The sequence below is a fragment of the Apodemus sylvaticus genome, chromosome 7 (genome assembly GCF_947179515.1).
Source record: "Apodemus sylvaticus chromosome 7, mApoSyl1.1, whole genome shotgun sequence".
Classification (NCBI taxonomy): domain Eukaryota; kingdom Metazoa; phylum Chordata; class Mammalia; order Rodentia; family Muridae; genus Apodemus; species Apodemus sylvaticus.
The window spans coordinates 13936032-13953039 of NC_067478.1; the positions used below are offsets into that span (position 1 = coordinate 13936032).

Genomic DNA, 17008 nt, shown 5'->3' on the forward strand with positions numbered 1-17008 from the left:
AATTCTAATCCACATATAACTACTGATAATGGCTGTAAGCAGCAAAACCGATCAAACCAGATGAGCCTACCCTAGTACCTTGAAAGATCACTTCCCAACTACTAGAAACAAGAAGTCTGTACCTACCAATGCTAGTCAGGGCATAATAAGATGAAGGCATACCATTTTCATCTGATCTGAAAGCAATTTGGATATTTACTCTCACTAGCCCAATCTATTAATATACTATAAATAAACAAACAAAAAAAATACAGCCACGTTTCATATACTCAGCCAGACTATATTTTCTCTGATACTTTCCCTAAACTTTACACATAGGAGGTTCAATATAACAATAAGAGAATTGCAATGTTCTCCCCTCACACCCACAACTTCCAATAAAACTCAAGATTCAGTGCTGCATTAAAAAGGCATGCAACCACTTTGTCAGTCTCCTCAAGCTGAACACAGGGCATGCATGCCTTGGCTGAAAACAAATACATTAAGTAGCAGTTGCATTTTCATGCCAACAGACTAGCAGTCAATGGATGATTAGAATCTGAATGGAGCCAAGGCACAAGCTGTTTGCTTTTTCAATGCTGACTCAAAAGCCACACGAGAGCACACTTCCCCATAACAGGGTCATACCACTGGACTTGAGCAGCTTGGGTCTCTCTCTTTCTTGACTTGCAGACGTTGGCAGATGTGGAGTGAGTCCTCGAGACATGGTGGGTCTCATGTAGCCTTTCACTGGCTCTGCCACGCTACCTTTATCTTCCTTTCTCCTTTCACCCAGCACCTTCAGTTCTGACATCCCTGTCATCTTCTGAGGAGCTTCGACCCCATTAGGTTTAAACTCTGGGACTTGAGGATCCTTGTAAGCAGTCACCACTACTTTACTTTCCCCCTCAACACTGTCACACGAGAAATCAGACTGAAGTTCTGTTGTAGATATGGCAATGCATTCCAATTTTGTGACTTCACATGACAGACTAGCTTCTTTTAATATATCCTTTTTATTTTCTGGAGGCAAAAGAGTGGTATCTACCTTCTTATCCAAACTCTCTGGGCCCTTGGAATCTCTCTTTTTCTTATCTTGGTCGTCAGACAGTCTGAATTCCAATTCCTGTGTTTTCTGGCTAAGAGGATCAGGATTTCTAACTGGGGCAGAATCTTTCTCCATTCTCTTTTCTTCCTTCACCAGAGACACTGGCAAATCACCACTATCTGCATGTGTGTCTAGGACTCTGACCTCTTCTGGAAGGCTCTGGCTTTCTGTAAGCACACCAGGAGGGAAGTGTCCTTTAGCAGGCTCTGTGGCAGGCTGTGCTGAATGCTCAGAGGACACATGCTGCTCTGACTCGGTTTCTCCTACGACATGCCTTTTAGGTGTTCTCCCTACTCCATTTTCCCTGTAATCAGCAAGCCTGCCTTTATTCTTAAGAGAGTGATCCCCAAGACTGCTAAACTTCTCTTGGGCTTCTATAGAAGTCCCAGCAACTCCTTCTGTACTAGTAGAGGGCACAGCAGCAGGGGGAGCCTTGGGCCTTTCTTGACCTGGGACTCCATCTTTGAAATTATTATTTTCTTGCTCACTTTTTCTGGAATTGTCTGGGAAGGAATTATCTTCCTTTCCTACTTGAGGAGTAGGACAGGGCAGCATTTCACAGCCTGCTGATCCCATAGCCTCTAGAGGAGCTGATTTACTCATCAGCCCTGACGGTGCTCTCCCAGAGGTAAATGTAATATTTCTATTTTCATCCACATATCCCATTCCCTCAATTCTGCAGTCTCCTGTGGCATTCATGGGATTGGCTGTATCTGTCTTAATCTCAGGAAAGCTGCTCTGAACCCTTTTGCATTTCCCATCGTTGATCCTTTTGTTAGGTTTCCCAGGCACTGCAGCCTGTCCCTTGGTTGTATAGGTCTTGTTTTCCTCAGTTCCTACTGAGGGAACAAATCCTGTCCCCTGGATTGGGTCTGGGGAGCCCACATCTGTCACCTTGGCAGCTGGTTCAGTAGTAATAGCAGAACTTTGGACTGAGTTTGTTTTATTCCCCGCAAAATCCCCAAGTTGAACAGAATTAGACTCAACCTTCTTACTCTTGGGGTCAGCGACTTCCTTTGTGGCTATACCTGATGCGTGTGAGAACAAAGGAGTGTGTATTTTTGCAGAAACCTGCCCTAGTTCACTGTTTTTATGGGCAACATTACCATCATCACTGTGCTTCTCTACACAAGATGGGCTGACAGTGTCCTCCCTGCCCTCCACCCTGCTAGGCTGTACATGGTAATTATTTTTAAACTTTTTGTTCCTGCCTTCATTGCCTCTCTTTTTAGTCTTTTCAGAAATCCGAGGAGTTGACTCATGATCCATCCAAGGACACTTCCCTTCCTTGCTCTGGTTACTGATGCCCATATTTTTAACCTCAGGTCTTTTTTCTATCCTAACATTCGAAGTCTGAGTCAAACTTGATCCACTTTCCAAAGGAATTAATGGCTGCATGGTGCCTCCCACACCACCACCAGCCACCTCCTCAGCCACCCTTAGCCTTGCCTCAGTGAGATCAGCAATGGCCCCTGGAGACTCCAAGCATAGTCCTCTTCTAGGATCATTAATACTCACTACTCCAGTTTCAGGGACTGGCTCACTTGGCAAAGGCATAGCTCTCCCCTCCTTGTCACTGTTCAGAAGAAATGGCATCTCAGCTTTGGCTCCTGACTTTCCTGAGCCTGCTCTGACTTTCCCAGGACCCCTTCCCTTCCTGCTTTTGCCATCACCTGTCATTTTCTTAAACAGCTCACTCTCTGGCCCAGGAGCTTGAATTAATTCTTGGTCTTTCAGCTCCTTGGAAGCAAGCAGGCTGGTTCCTTGTCTTTGCTTAGAGGATGTGTCTGATCTCAGGTCTTTAACACCCCCGACTGCATCAGGAAAGACCTGCAGTGCAGTTGCTCTACTTCCACCACTCTCTTCCTTCAGACCGTCTTCTAACGGATGGTTTGTTGATGATAGGAGGGTCAGACTTGACAGCACTTTCTCTGTTGTGGGTTTTGGAACTCTATTCATAATCTCTTGGCCCAATAAAGGGGAACAAGCCCCTTGCTGAGCTGTCACTTTGTGTGCAGTGCTGTCAACTGGGGTTCCTCTCAAACTAGATGGACTCACGGCCCTGCCTGTGTCCACTAAAGGCTTCAGGTTTGATAAAGCTGGGGCTCTCTCTTCTTGCTGCAGCATGTTCTTATCTTGGTTCTCTGATAGTGGGCTTTTAAGCTGAGCTTTTATCATGGTTTCTGGAGGCTGTTCTGGACATGAAGTAACCCCAGGATTCTCTGCACAGTCATGCTTCAAGACTTCTTTGGATACAAATCCACATTCTGTGCCCACAGTAGCAGGCTGGCCAGGGTGCACACCTGACTTCAGGGGCCCACGATCAACAGCATGATCTTGGCGCTCATCTGCATTATCGTCATTCCAAGGTCCCCCAGCTCGGGACTGAGGATATCTTTTTTGCTTTGGTTTCTTCTTCTTTTTCTTCATCATCATTGGCATGCTCTCTATGTCCCTGGCCTCCCTGCCATGATCTCTCTGGGGTAGGAATTCAGCATGGATAACTTTCCTTTGGTTCCCATGCTCACCACCGGAAGCTGAACCAGAGACCCAACCCAACTCAGAAAATGGGCAGGGGCCCAGCCTTGGATCAAGAATCTTCCATGGAGGAGAACCTTCCAGCAGCTCAGGAGGGACCCTGGTAGGCTTAGACTGGGCTGACCTGCAGTCACTGGGTCTGCCAACGTGTTTACCTTGTGAGGAAGGGAAACCTGCAATACATGAACTTGGCTAAAATTCTAAACAGCAATTTCCTTCTTATCATCTCTATAAAGAAAGTTTAGTGATTCATTTAAGTGATTCACACCATTCACTCATATAAACCTTTTTCCTAAACACTTCTCATCCTTAGCTCGTTTTATCAAAGATCATCATCACAGGTCAAATTTTATTTCCAGATATATTTATAAAAATATTAAGACATTTAAAACTTCACTTTAAAATAATTCATTTTAACAGAACAGTAAACATGTAAGAAACCCACTCTCTGCCTAAAGAAATGGAATATACTGATAAAAACAAAGTAATGGACTTTATAAACTATACTGTTAGTAATGGCCACCACACAAGCAACAACTAGATAATGCCTTTCCATCGTCCCATCACTCCTGATGTTTACATTCCAGCACTCACCTGAGCAACGCTCAGAAGGCTGGCCAACAGGTGCTTCCTTCTGCTCTAGTTTCTCTAATGGAGAACCTTCATCTATTGGCAAGGTAGACTTTTGGTCTGCAGCTTTGACTAGTTCTAAAGATAAGGGTAAAATTCATGTAAGTTTCAGAGAAATAATATTTCAGCTCATTTTTATCTACCATAAATTAGAAATGAAAATGTGTTTTGAGGAATTCTTCTGTACTAGTGTAGAGAAAACAGGAGGGGAAGTTGGAAGGCAAAGAAGATAGGGTTCCCTGTTTTGTTTTGTTTTTCCCTTCCTTTTTTAAAAAGAGAATATTATTTACTTATTTATTTAATGTATGTGAGTACACCCATCACTCTCTTCAGACACACCAGAAGAGGGCATCCAATCCCATTACAGATGGTTGTGAGCCACCATGTGGTTGCTGGGAATTAAACTCAAGACCTCTGGAAGAGTAGTCAGTGCTCTTAACCGCTGAGCTATCTCTGCAGCCCTTCTTCCTTTTTATAATTAATTTTTATAATTAGTATTGTGTGGAGGAGCAAGTGTGCCACAGCCAACATGTGGAGGTCAGAGAACAGTATGTCAGTCAGTTCTCTCCATTCACCATGTAGGTCCTGGGGACTGAGCTTAAGTTGTCAAGCTTATCGGCTGATGGCTTTACAATGAGAGGCATCTTATTAGCACTGCTTTTATCTTTGTAGGTGAAAAAAAAAAGCCAAAATCTAAACATTTCTGAAAGCAGGTGGGAATGATTAAATGGAAAGGAGTTCTCACTAATGAGTAACAGGTGAGTAGCAGAGAAGGCTGGCCCGGAAGCAGCACACTGGAGTAGAGGGAAGGGACTTGTGGGAAGTGAAGTGAGGTCTGTTTTATTGATAAGCCAGTTTAGCCATAGGAAAAGGGCAAAGGCAGTGAGTACAGACACACGTCAGGGTGGATCTGTATGGGTAAGGATGGGCTGGGTCTTACTGGATAACTTTCTGCAAGAGAAGAAAGGATGAACACAGAATGGGACAAGTCACCAGAGGAAGGAGAGTGTCAGAACGCTGACTAGGAGAAACAGGAGTGGACCTGAAGAGCAGTGAGGCTGTATTTTATCAGGAATGATAGCTGTCCTTTAGTCTATGCCCCAACAAAGGGAATACTAAGAGAAAGCAGAAGCCTGTACCTGGGGAAGCCGGGCAAGGAGCTACTGCTGACTGTTCCTTGTGCTGCACAGATTCTAGCTGGGAGTCTTCGCTTACTTCTTCTTCTGTCTGTACAGTTTCTTTGTCTTTAATTTGAACTGTTGCTACTTTTGTTTCCAAGGGTAATTCCAGATCCGAGGCTAGAGTCATACTGTTGTCCACAGTCAACTCTGTTCCTGAGGGCAGATCGGCATTCCTGGCCAGGGCAGCCTCTGTTTCAGGAGGGGGAGACATGTCCTTGATTGAGGCTACCTCTTCTTCTGAACGTGGAGTCACACTGTTAAACTCAGTCACCTTTGTTTCTAGAAGTGTAACCATGTCCTTGCCCAGAGCCACTTCTGAGTCTGGGAGTGGAGCCATGTCTTTGACCATGCCCAAATTTGTTTCTGTGGGTGGAGCTGTCTCCTTGCCTAGGGTCATTTCTGTTTCTGGAGATGGAGTCATGTCTGGAGATGGAGTTGTGTCCGTCACCAGGGGTCCCTCTGCTTCTAAGAGGAGTGTTACATCCTTTGTCATTATGGGATCTGAGGGCAGTACCACCTCCGTTGCCAGGACCACCTCTGTTTCTGAGGACAAGACCATCTCCTGAGTCACAGGTATTTTTTTAGAGAACTCATCATCCTTTGCCAGGGCCACTTCTATTTCTGAGAGTGAAACGATGCCCTTGGCTGGGGCTAGCTCTGTTTCTTTGGAAAGTACCATGTCCTCAGGTGGTGCCAAGTCCATTTTTATTGGAAGTGTTGTCTCTGTTTCTTTGGGGAATGTCATATCCTTGCCTGGGACCATTTCTTCTTCTGTAGGTGGTACCATATCCTTGTTTGATGATACATCTGGTTCTGTAGGCAATATGGTATCTTTAACATGAGCTGCCTCTGTTCCTATGAGCAGTTCCATGTCCTGGGCCAGGAACATATCTGATTCAGTGGATGGCTGCATGACATTTGCCAATATCATATCTGGATTGGTGATCTCTTCTATGTCTTTACCCAGTGTTACCTCTGCTTCTGGGCATGGTGTCATGTCTGTAGATTGCAGCACATCCATGGTCTGCTCTGCCATTACTTCCAGTGCTTCACTTGGTAGCTGTTCTTTGGCTGACTCCATTTCCACTGCTTTGGAGAGCTCTAAGAAAATTAAGTTTAAAAAAATTTAGGACCTAGGAGGGCTTGAGAAATATGGATCAGAGATTAAAAAAACAGGATGTTTTCCCAGAGGATTTGGGCTCAATTCCCAGCACCCATATAGTAGCTCACAACTTCTGTAACTCCAATTCCAGGGGACCCAATACCCTCAACACAGATATAAATCAGTGCACATAAAATTTTTTCTGTAAAGAAAAAAAAAATCATTAAAAAAATTTTAGGATATAGTATTATTCATTCATAACCCTGTATCTAAATTTTACTTTCTGAACTAGGTATAGTAACACAAGCCTTTAATTTCAAAAACAAAAACCGAAACAAAAAGCCGGGCGGTGGTGGCACATGCCTTCAATCCCAGCACTTGGGAGGCAGAGGCAGGCTGATTTCTGAGTTTGAGGTCAGACTGGTATACAGAGTGAGTTCCAGGACAGCCAGGGACAGACAGAGAAACCCTGTCTCGAAAACAAAAACAAAAACAAAAACAACAACAACAAAAAAAAAAAACCCAAGCCTTTAATTCCAGCACTTGGGAGCAGAAGCAGGCAGATCTCTGTGAGTTCTAGGCCAGGTAGATCTACAGTATGATTTCCAGGACAGTCAGGACTACACAGCAAAAGCTGTGTGTGTATGTATGTATGTATGTGTATATATATATATACATACACATACCCTGAACCAGGATGTACATGGTCAAGAGAAATGACACCAGAAGCCATGACCTTTACATGCACACATAAAAAAATAAAATGACAAAAAAGATATTTAAAAAAAGAAACATTCTGGGCTGGAGAGATGGCTCAGCAAGCAAGAACAACTACTACTCTTCTGAAGACTAGGTTCTATTCCTTCCTAGCACCCACATGGTAGCTCACAAGCATCTGTAACTCCAGTTTGAGGGGATTTGATGCCATTTTCTGGCCTCTGTGGGCAAAATAGTCAAACCAGAAAATTGTAAAAGTTATGAACAAAATTAAATAAATGAAAATCACTTTCTAATATTTGGCTTTTAATGAGTATCAAGGTATTGTTGTTATGTTTTGTTGGCTTTTTTAAACATGGTTTCTTTGTGTAGCTTTGGCTGTCCCAAAACAAACTCACATAGATCCACCTGCTTCTGTTTCCCCAGTGCTGGGATAAAGGTGAAGGCTACCACTGCCCAGCATGAATACAAACTTAAACTAATTAAGAAGTTGCAGAGTGGGCTGGAGAGATGGCTCAGCGGTTAAGAGCACTGACTGCTCTTCCAAAGGTCCTGAGTTCAAATCCCAGCAACCACATGGTGGCTCACAACCATCTGTAATGAGATCTGATGCCCTCTTCTGGAGTGTCTGAAGACAGCTACAGTGTACTTACATATAATAAATAAATGAATAAATCTTAAAAAAAATATTAAAAAAAAAGAGAGAGGAAGGAGGGGCAAGCATCCCCTTTAAAAAAAAAAAAAAAGAAGTTGCAGAGTTAATGTATAATGTCTACCTTTGACAAAAACAACATTTTAAGAAAATGAAACGATGCTAGAAAGACAAGTCATTGGTCCCCAGCCTTCTGGCTGAGATCAAGTGCACTAAGACCATGAGATGTGGAGTAGAAGGCCAGGAGAAAATGCATGTTTAAGTAAAAGAACACAAGTACATGACCAAGCTAGAAAGGGAACTGGCCACTAGCAATCATTCTTCTCATAAATGCCATGAAAGGGTGCACTGTCCAGGCCTAAAATTCTGGCATTCTGCAGAATTAGAAAGGTAGAATACCATAGGCCAGCATCGGTTACTTTATGAAACAAAATATTCCAGTGTTTAAAAATCTATATTAAGCATGTCTTTCATCATAGCACTCAAGAGACAGAAGCACACTGGCTGGTGGTGGCGCACTCCTGTAATCCCAGCACTCTGGGAGGCAGAGGCAGGTGGATTTCTGAGTTTGAGGCCAGCCTGGTCTACAGAGTGAGCTCCAGGATAGCCAAGGCTACACAGTGAAACCCTGTTTCGAAAAAACCAAATTGGGGGGGGAGGGGGAGGAAGAGAGAGACAGAAGCAGACAAGTCCACATAGTAATTCCAGGTAAGATTCTGTCTCTCTGCTATTAACTTACCCATTGCTGGCTGTAGGCTTTCTACAGTAACTTCTGGGGAAACACTGGACTGTGAGTGTGGAGAGCTCAGGGCTCCCACAGATGACTCCTGAGATACAACAGCCGTGGAAGCACAGGCAAGCACACCTAATATTGAAACACAGTTTTTAAATGTGGTCATCAATAGTCAGGGGAAAAGAAATTTGACTGTTTACATCGGTGACATGTGTTGTCAAGAAGACACAAACCCAAAGACCAATAAAAACAGACATTTGCCAGAAGATGGTAGCCCACACTTTTAATCCCAGTACTTGGGAGGAAAGGAACGCAGATCTCTGTGAGCTGGAGGCCAGCACAGTCTACAGAACTAGTTGTAGGAAAGCCAGAGCTTACATAGATAGAAAAACACATCTTGAAAAAACAAAACAAAACAAAACAAAAAACCATTGTAAATGAGAGATTTTTACAGTAAGATCTGTTACCATGTTCTGCTTAGGGTTGTTGGTTTTTTTTAGACATTTATTTATTTAGTATATTTATATGTCACAATAAAGCTCTGGCTGTTCTGGAACTTCTATATAGATAAGACTGGCCTAAAACCCAGCAATCCGCCTGCTTCTGCCTTATGCTATGATGAAACATGTGGCCCAGCATATTATCATCCTTTAATTTATAAACACATACATGGTGCATGCCTGAATGTGCCTGTGTATGTGCATTTACACATAGGTACCGACAGAGGCCATAAAGAAAGCATTAGAGCCCTTGGAGGTGTAATTACTTGTGGTTATGAGCCTAGGTCCAATTCTGCTATTTGCAAAACCTCTATAATCCAAGTTTGAAATAAATTGTTACCAGGCAGAATAGTAATATATCCCAGTAGCACCAGGACCCAATGTTTATCGGTTACATTCTACTGGAAGTTTTAGAATATTAAAGTGGGAGCATTACCAACACCATCATCAATGGAACTCAGTAGATAGCACATTATTGTGAGCCTTCATTTACCTATGAAATGAGATTAGATTCTGCCTTTATAAAAATGCCTAATAAATTATTACCAAGGTGACAAATACAAGAATTATGCTCTTCAAATCAGACACAATGAAATTTAATATCATAAGGCCCAAGCCATTACCAAGTATTAAGCATCTTTCCTTTTTTAAGTTTATTTATTTTATGTATGTGAGTACACTGTCGCTCTCTTCAGATACACCAGAAGAGGGCATCAGATCCCATTGCAGATCCCATTACAACCATGTGGTTGCTGGGAAGTGAATTCAGGACCTCTGGGAGAGCAGTCAGTGCTCTTAACTTCTGAGTCATCTTTCTAGCTCCTTTTCTTTTCTTTTCTTTCTTTCCTCTCTCTCTCCTCCCTCCCTCTCTCTCTCTCTCTCTCTCTCTCTCTCTCTCTCTCTCTCTCTCTCTCTCTCTCTCTTTAAGATTTATTCATAAATATACTATAGCTGATTTCAGACACACCAGAGGGCATCAGATCCCATTACAGATCATTATGAGCCACCATGCTGGGATTTGAACTCAGGATCTCTGGAAGAGCAGTACTCTTAACTGCTGAACCATCTTTCCAGTACTCCTTTTTAAAAGAAGACAGAATCTCGTGCTATGTTGTATAGGTTAGCATTGTGAGCTTAGGTGATCCTCTTGTTGTTAGCCTCCCTCAGTACATGATCCTACAGGCATAGAACACACCACCACATCCAGAAAGATTACTGCAATTTAGCTAGAGAAGCAAAATGGGTACATTTCAAATAACTGTTCAGTATGGACTAATTCTTTAGAGATGTAAGAACTTTGAGGACTAGATCACAGATGGTCTCAGAGAGAACACAGGAAGAGGGCAAAGAGGGCTGTCAATATTAAGATTTAAGAAGCCTCTTAGCAAAGAAAGCAAAGAGATACCAACAAAACAAGAACTGCTATAAGGGCAATCTTATTCATGTAGGTCTGGAATGTCCTACAGAGCAAACAGGACCATACAAACCATGGGGAAATTACTTGAAAATCAAATCAATTCAAAACTACATAAAAAATGTCTTAAGATCTTCATCATGGAGATGAGAACACAAATATTTAAGGATTCAAGTTAATCAATAACAGCAGGATATTAAAAATGGGCTACAAAAGACAACAAAAAGGTTTATTAGGAGACTAATGGAGTGATTTAGATGTGAATGAAGAGACTTAAATAAAACTTCAAAAGAGAGGAGGAGAGGAGAGAGCAGTCAGAGAATACTCAGGGCCAGGTGTTGGTGGCACACACCTTTAATCCCAGCACTTGGGAGGCAGAGGTAGGCAGATTTCTAAGTTTGAGGCCAGCCTGGTCTACAGAGGGAGTTCCAGGACAGCCAAGGCTATACTATACAGAGAAACCCTGTCTCAAAAAAAACCAAAAATCAAACAACAACAACAACAACAAAAAAAACAACCAAACAAACAAACAAAAACCAGAGAATACTCAGAGCAACTAAAATATAAAGATACCAACAGGACAAGATGAGGGTACTCCTTACTGATATGTGATAACTGCTGTTTACAATGGAACTGACACTATGCTATCTATTTAACCTAATTTTATCATCACATATTCCTAGAGCAGGAACTAATGCTGGCTCCACTGTATAGTTCTAGTGTTGATGTTTTGTCTAAGCTCCACCCCACACCTACCTGGCAATAGCCAGGTATGCCCTGCCCCAGAGATCTGGCCCACTATAGGAGGGGCTTCTTGCCCCTCCTCTCCCTCTTTGCTCTCAGCTCTCCCACATTCTCTCACCTCTCTGCCCCTTGGGCTCTTCCCCCTCCACTCCCTCCCTCCCTCCCTCCCTCTCCTCTCTCTCTCTCTCTCTCTCTCTCTCTCTCTCTCTCTCTCTCTCTCTCTCTCTCCCTCTCTCTCTGCCTCTCTCTACCACTAACTCCCATCCCCTACTCTGAATAAACTATTCTATACTATGCCTGTGTGAGTGCGGTCCCTCAGGGGCAGAGGTGTCCAGGCAAGGGCCCGCCTGGACACCTACCCGCATGCCGCCTAGCCACACTCCCCTAACCCCCTATAACTCTCCCCTTTTAAGCCCCTTCATCTAGAAAGTCAGTAGGGAGGGTTGAGTCGGCTCAGCTGGACTGCTTGCCCAGAATGCAATGACCTGGCTGGTGATTCACAAACAGACCCCCGTGGCATCCATATATATATATATATATATATATATATATGGATGAGGAAGGAAGAGTAAAAAGTAATTCTTTGCTAGATAACAAGTAATTTCTTCTAGACCAGGAAAAGTAAAAATATGGGCAAAGATCATATGGATTCAGAGTCTTATAAGAACATCAAATGTAAGTTCTCTAATTTGCTACTAGCGACCTTAGAAATCCTTATACTCTTTCTGTTTTTTAATTTCAAGGTACTATATAATATACTGATTCAAAGCTATCTCTTGCTGGGCGGTAATGCACGCCTTTAATCCCAGCACCTGGGAAGCAGAGGCAGGATTTCTGAGTTCCAGGCCAGCCTGATCTACTGAGTGAATTCCAAGACAGCCAGGGCTACACAGAGAAACCCTGTCTCAAAATACAAAACAAAAAAAAGCTATCTCTTAGGTCCATGAATACCTGCCATATGTGTGTATGTATATATTAACTATACATTATATTAATTATATGTATGTATAATATACATATATAAAATTCATGTTTCTTAATTTCACATTAGTTTACATGTGATGGCCTCAGTAACTGGGAGGGAGAGAAAGAATTAGGAATTCAAGGCCATCCTTGGTTATATAGCTAAATCCAGCCAAAAAGCAAGTTTTTTCTTTTTTCGAGACAGGGTTTCTCTGTGTAGCCCTGGCTGTCCTGGAACTCACTTTGTAGACCAGGTTGGCCTCAAACTCAGAAATTTGCCTGCCTCTGCCTCCCAAGTGTTGGGATTAGAGGCGTGTGCGACCACTGCCCAGCTCAAAGCAGATTTCTTATGTAGAATTTACCTCAAAAAATTGTATTGTTCTCTTTATCTTTTGTCATTTATTGTATGGATCTCTATACAATAAATAATTAATAGATCTGACATAATAAATCTAGTTGAAGCCATACCAAAACTGTCTTCCAAAGGATTGTTTTGCTCTATAAATGCAGAAGCATTTGTGGGTCCACTGGAGACAAAAAGCAGATCTGCCAGACCATCATCGTGGCTCACATTAAAGGGATCTAGAATGAAGAAAGAACCAAAGACAAACACACAGTGAATACAACTGGGAAATGATTGTCTCCTGTTTCTATGAATGCTGACTTATTCCATCTGTCCTGCCAGTAGTTAAGTTAACTAGCAGGACTACAGGTGATGAAGCAGCAGTCACCATTCACTCAGTGTAAACAAATATAATCCAGTCCCCTAAAATTTGAATATTTAAGAGTGGAAGCAAACATAATACTTCACAATACTTCACAAAGTTTCAATATGCTAACAGACATACTTTTAAGATATTAAAACAGAAGACGGGGACCATGTGGTGGCCATAAAATCATAAACACCTAAGTTAGAATCCCCAGAGCCCACAAGGATGTCTGGTATGGTGATAGATGCTGGAGACATGGATACACACAACACACAAAAATTAAAATTAAACAATAAAATTATGTGGGGCATGAAGATTTATGAGCTACACAATGAGATTCTATCTCAAAAATACAAACCAAACAAATTCAACCAGAATGTTATATGCAGAGAAGCTAAAAAATTTTTTTTCATGAGAACATTTATGAAGAACACAGCATTTCAAATGCACACTGAGATCAGTATGGCATGGAATGCTTTAACTCCAGAGTTCCCCAGAGTTCCAGGGCAGGCCAGCCAGGGCTACACAGTGAGATGCTGTCTATCTTTATAAAATAAAATCTTGGGACTAGAAGACAGCCTGAGAGTCAGTTCTCTGGCACACAGTAAGCACCATTACTACTGCAGTCACTTCTCTGGAGAAACGTGGGGTGACAAGGGACTACAAAACCTTTAGTTTGATTGTACATGGATATGATACAAATATTAGTAATTGGTTTTTAAAAGATAAAAAACCTAAAGTAAGTGCTTCTAAAGAAAGGCTAAATAGAGTTGGGTGTGGCTAACTCACCCCAGTAATTCCAGCTTTTTGAAGGCTGAGGTGGGAGCCCTGCCAGTGTGGATTACTGAGTGAGATGCTATCTCAAAGAAAAATGTAAAGGATAAATAAAGATAGTGGGCCACATAAATGCATTATGGAAGTAATTATGCTTTGGCCATGCCTTGCTGAGCTATTTTGTCATCAATTATCTACCAGGTCACATTTAGCTGTCGCATACAGCCTACACTTACCAGTCTGGTTAGTTTCTAACACTTGCTGAGTCTGGAAACAAAAGCTTGCATCTTCTGGCCAGTTCTGGCTGTTCTGATAATCCTGATAGTCCACTTTCTCTCCGAGGAAGTCAGCTGGAGACCCTTAAGATTCAAACAAAATAAATTTTAAGATACCACTGTTTTCCTTGTTGCAGTATTTACAAAATACTACAGATAGGACAATATAACACAATCACATCTAATAAACAGGCAGGCGGATTTCTGAGTTCAAGGCTAGCCTGGTCTACAGAGTGAGTTCCAGGATAGCCAGGGCTACACAAAGAAACCCTGTCTCGAAAAAAACCAAAAAGATAATAAATCTGATAAGAAATTTATGTGCAGGAAAGGTTAAAATCAACTATAATTCAATTATAACTCAATTTAATAATGAACAATTTAAAGATGGAGAGGAGAGGTGGCTCAGCAGTTAAGAGTACTGTCTGTAGGCAAATGGATGGAGCTAGAGAATATCATACTAAGTGAGGTAACCCAGACTCAAAAGGTGAATCATGGTATGCACTCACTAATAAGTGGATATTAACCTAGAAAACTGGAATACCCAAAACATAACCCACACATCAAATGAGGTACAAGAAGAAAGGAGGAGTGGCCCCTGGTTCTGGAAAGACTCAGTGAAACAGTATTCAGCAAAACCAGAACGGGGAAGTGGGAAGGGGTGGGTGGGAGGACAGGGAAAGAGAAGGGGGCTTGCCGGACTTTCGGGGAGTGGGGGGGCTAGAAAAGGGGAAATCATTTGAAATGTAAATAAATTATATCGAATAATAAAAAAAAATTAAAAAAAAACCAAAAAAAAAAAAAAGAGTACTGTCTGCTTGTCCAGAGGTCCTGAGTTCAATTCCCAACAACCACATGGTGGCTCACAACCATCTATAGGGATCTGATGCCCTCTTATAGCATGCAGATGTACATGCAGAAAGAGAGCATATATAAAACAAATCCATATTAAAAAATTTAAAAAGAGAAAATAGTGGACATTCCAATGAAACATATACAAGAGATATTATTACAGGAGGAAATGCAGTTCATTATTATTTGCCCTTAGGGATATGCAAATTAAAAATGGGACTAAGGAGCCACAATATTAAATATTACATGTGGATTGTCAGCTAAGGTATGACTAAATGGTACACAGCACTTGTCTGGTAGGCACAAGTCCCTGAGTTTGGTCTCAAGCACGGGGGAGATGGGAACTGAAGGCTGGAGAGATGGCGCAGTGGTTACGAACAAGAGGATGCAAATTTGGTTCCCAGTACCCATGCTGGGTGGCTCAGGACTACTTATAATTTCAGTTTTGAAATATCTGATACATAGGGCCTCTGTGGACATCTGCACTCACATACAAACACGTTGCAACAATCAGGAGGCAGAAGCAGGCAGATCTATGTGAACTCAGGAAAACTCTGGTCAAATTCCAGGCCAACCAGGGCCACATAGTGACACCTGGTCTCATGAAACAAAGTTGTAAAAATTAAAGCCTATGATCATTAACAATGACAATACCAGAGATTTTAATGATTTGGAAAACTTGGAAACTTCCTGTTATGAATGTAAAATGGGTCAGGTGGTAGTGGCACATGCCTCTGATCACAACACTCTGGGAGGCAGAGGCAGGTAGATCTGGTCTACAGAGTAAGTCTACAGACTGGTCTACAGAGTAAGTTCCAAAACAGCCAACCAATGCTACAGAGAAACCCTGTCTTGAAAAAAACAAAAACAAAACAACAACAACAAAATCAAACAAATGAAAACAAAACAAAAGAAAACTGTAAATGGTCCAGGTACATTTGAAAATGCTTGATGGTTATTTGAGCACGTTTGAGCATGGGAGAGAATGTGAGTGTGTTGGTGGCCGTGAGGATCCGGTGTATCAGTTGTCATCAAGCGTGGCACCAGCGCCTTTACCTATTGTTTAATCTTGCCAGAGTTCCTTTCATTGTTTAAATAATATCTTTACTGTGGTATAATTTAGGTCAGTGAATTTCATCCTTTTCATGTCAGAATTTTGGGAGATTGGTATGTTGACAGAGATATGCCAATTCTTACTTTGGAGCATTTTCTTCATTCCAAAGAACATTTCTATAACCTTTTATCCAAGCCTTACCCAGCCCGACATCAACTTTGTTTTTATGGACTTATGTCAGACACTTGACCTAAGAAACTGACCTCTTTCATTTACAGTAACAGTTTCCAGGTTCTGTGGTATGGTAACTCAGAACACCTTCCTTTCCAGATGGTACTCCACTGTGACTACCTCACACTTTTATCTATTGCTTAGCTGAGGTTTGGTTGTTTTCACTACTATAAGTAATCCATGAACACATAAAACCTATATTCTCAGATAGACTCCAGAAGTAGAATTGGAGGATCACATAACAATTTCATGTGGAAGCTTTTGAGGAGCTGTGAAACTTTTCTAAAATGGCCAAACCCTGCTCTGTGGCTGCAACAATATTATGTATGTGGCTTTTATCCTCTCCATGCCTATCCAGTGCCTATCCAGTGCCTATCTTTCTTTTTTTTTTTTTTTTAGATTTATTTATTATTATATCTAAGTACACTGTAGTTGTCTTCAGACACACCAGAAGAGGGAGTCAGATCTCAGTACTGATGGTTGTGAGCCACCATGTGGTTGCTGGGATTTGAACTCAGGACCTTCGGAAGAGCAGTCAGTGCTCTTAACCACTGAGCCACCTCTCCAGCCCCATATTCCATCTTTGTATCAAAGCCATAATTCTATATGATAACATCAGGCTCAAGTGTATTATTTTATTTTACTTTTGGTTTTCTGAGTCAGGATTTTCTTATTTAATCCCAGCCCCCCACCAGCGCCTATCTTATTTTAGCTATCCTAGATCCAGCCTCGGTGCAAAGTATTATATTCTTCTGTTGTAGTTTTTTTCCTTTAAAGATGATTTTTCTGGGGACCGGAAAGATGGCTCAGTGACTAAGTGTGCATACTGTTCTTAAAACAGACTTGATATCAAT

The 17008-nt window shown here is 41.8% G+C and overlaps 1 protein-coding gene across 8 annotated transcripts in view; it reads right to left on the reverse strand.

The window, feature by feature from the left end:
* Map4 (microtubule associated protein 4) overlaps positions 1-17008 on the reverse strand; it is a 142285-nt gene that overhangs the window by 38975 nt on the left and 86302 nt on the right. For all 8 annotated transcript variants that reach the window (XM_052187163.1, XM_052187161.1, XM_052187162.1 and 5 more), the window contains exons 4-8: positions 13982-14104; positions 12730-12843; positions 8647-8772; positions 5395-6537; positions 4220-4333 (exon numbers count right to left, since the gene is read on the reverse strand). In XM_052187163.1, the coding sequence (XP_052043123.1) occupies positions 4220-4333; positions 5395-6537; positions 8647-8772; positions 12730-12843; positions 13982-14104 (1620 nt within the window). The remainder of the gene's footprint in view (positions 1-4219; positions 4334-5394; positions 6538-8646; positions 8773-12729; positions 12844-13981; positions 14105-17008) is intronic.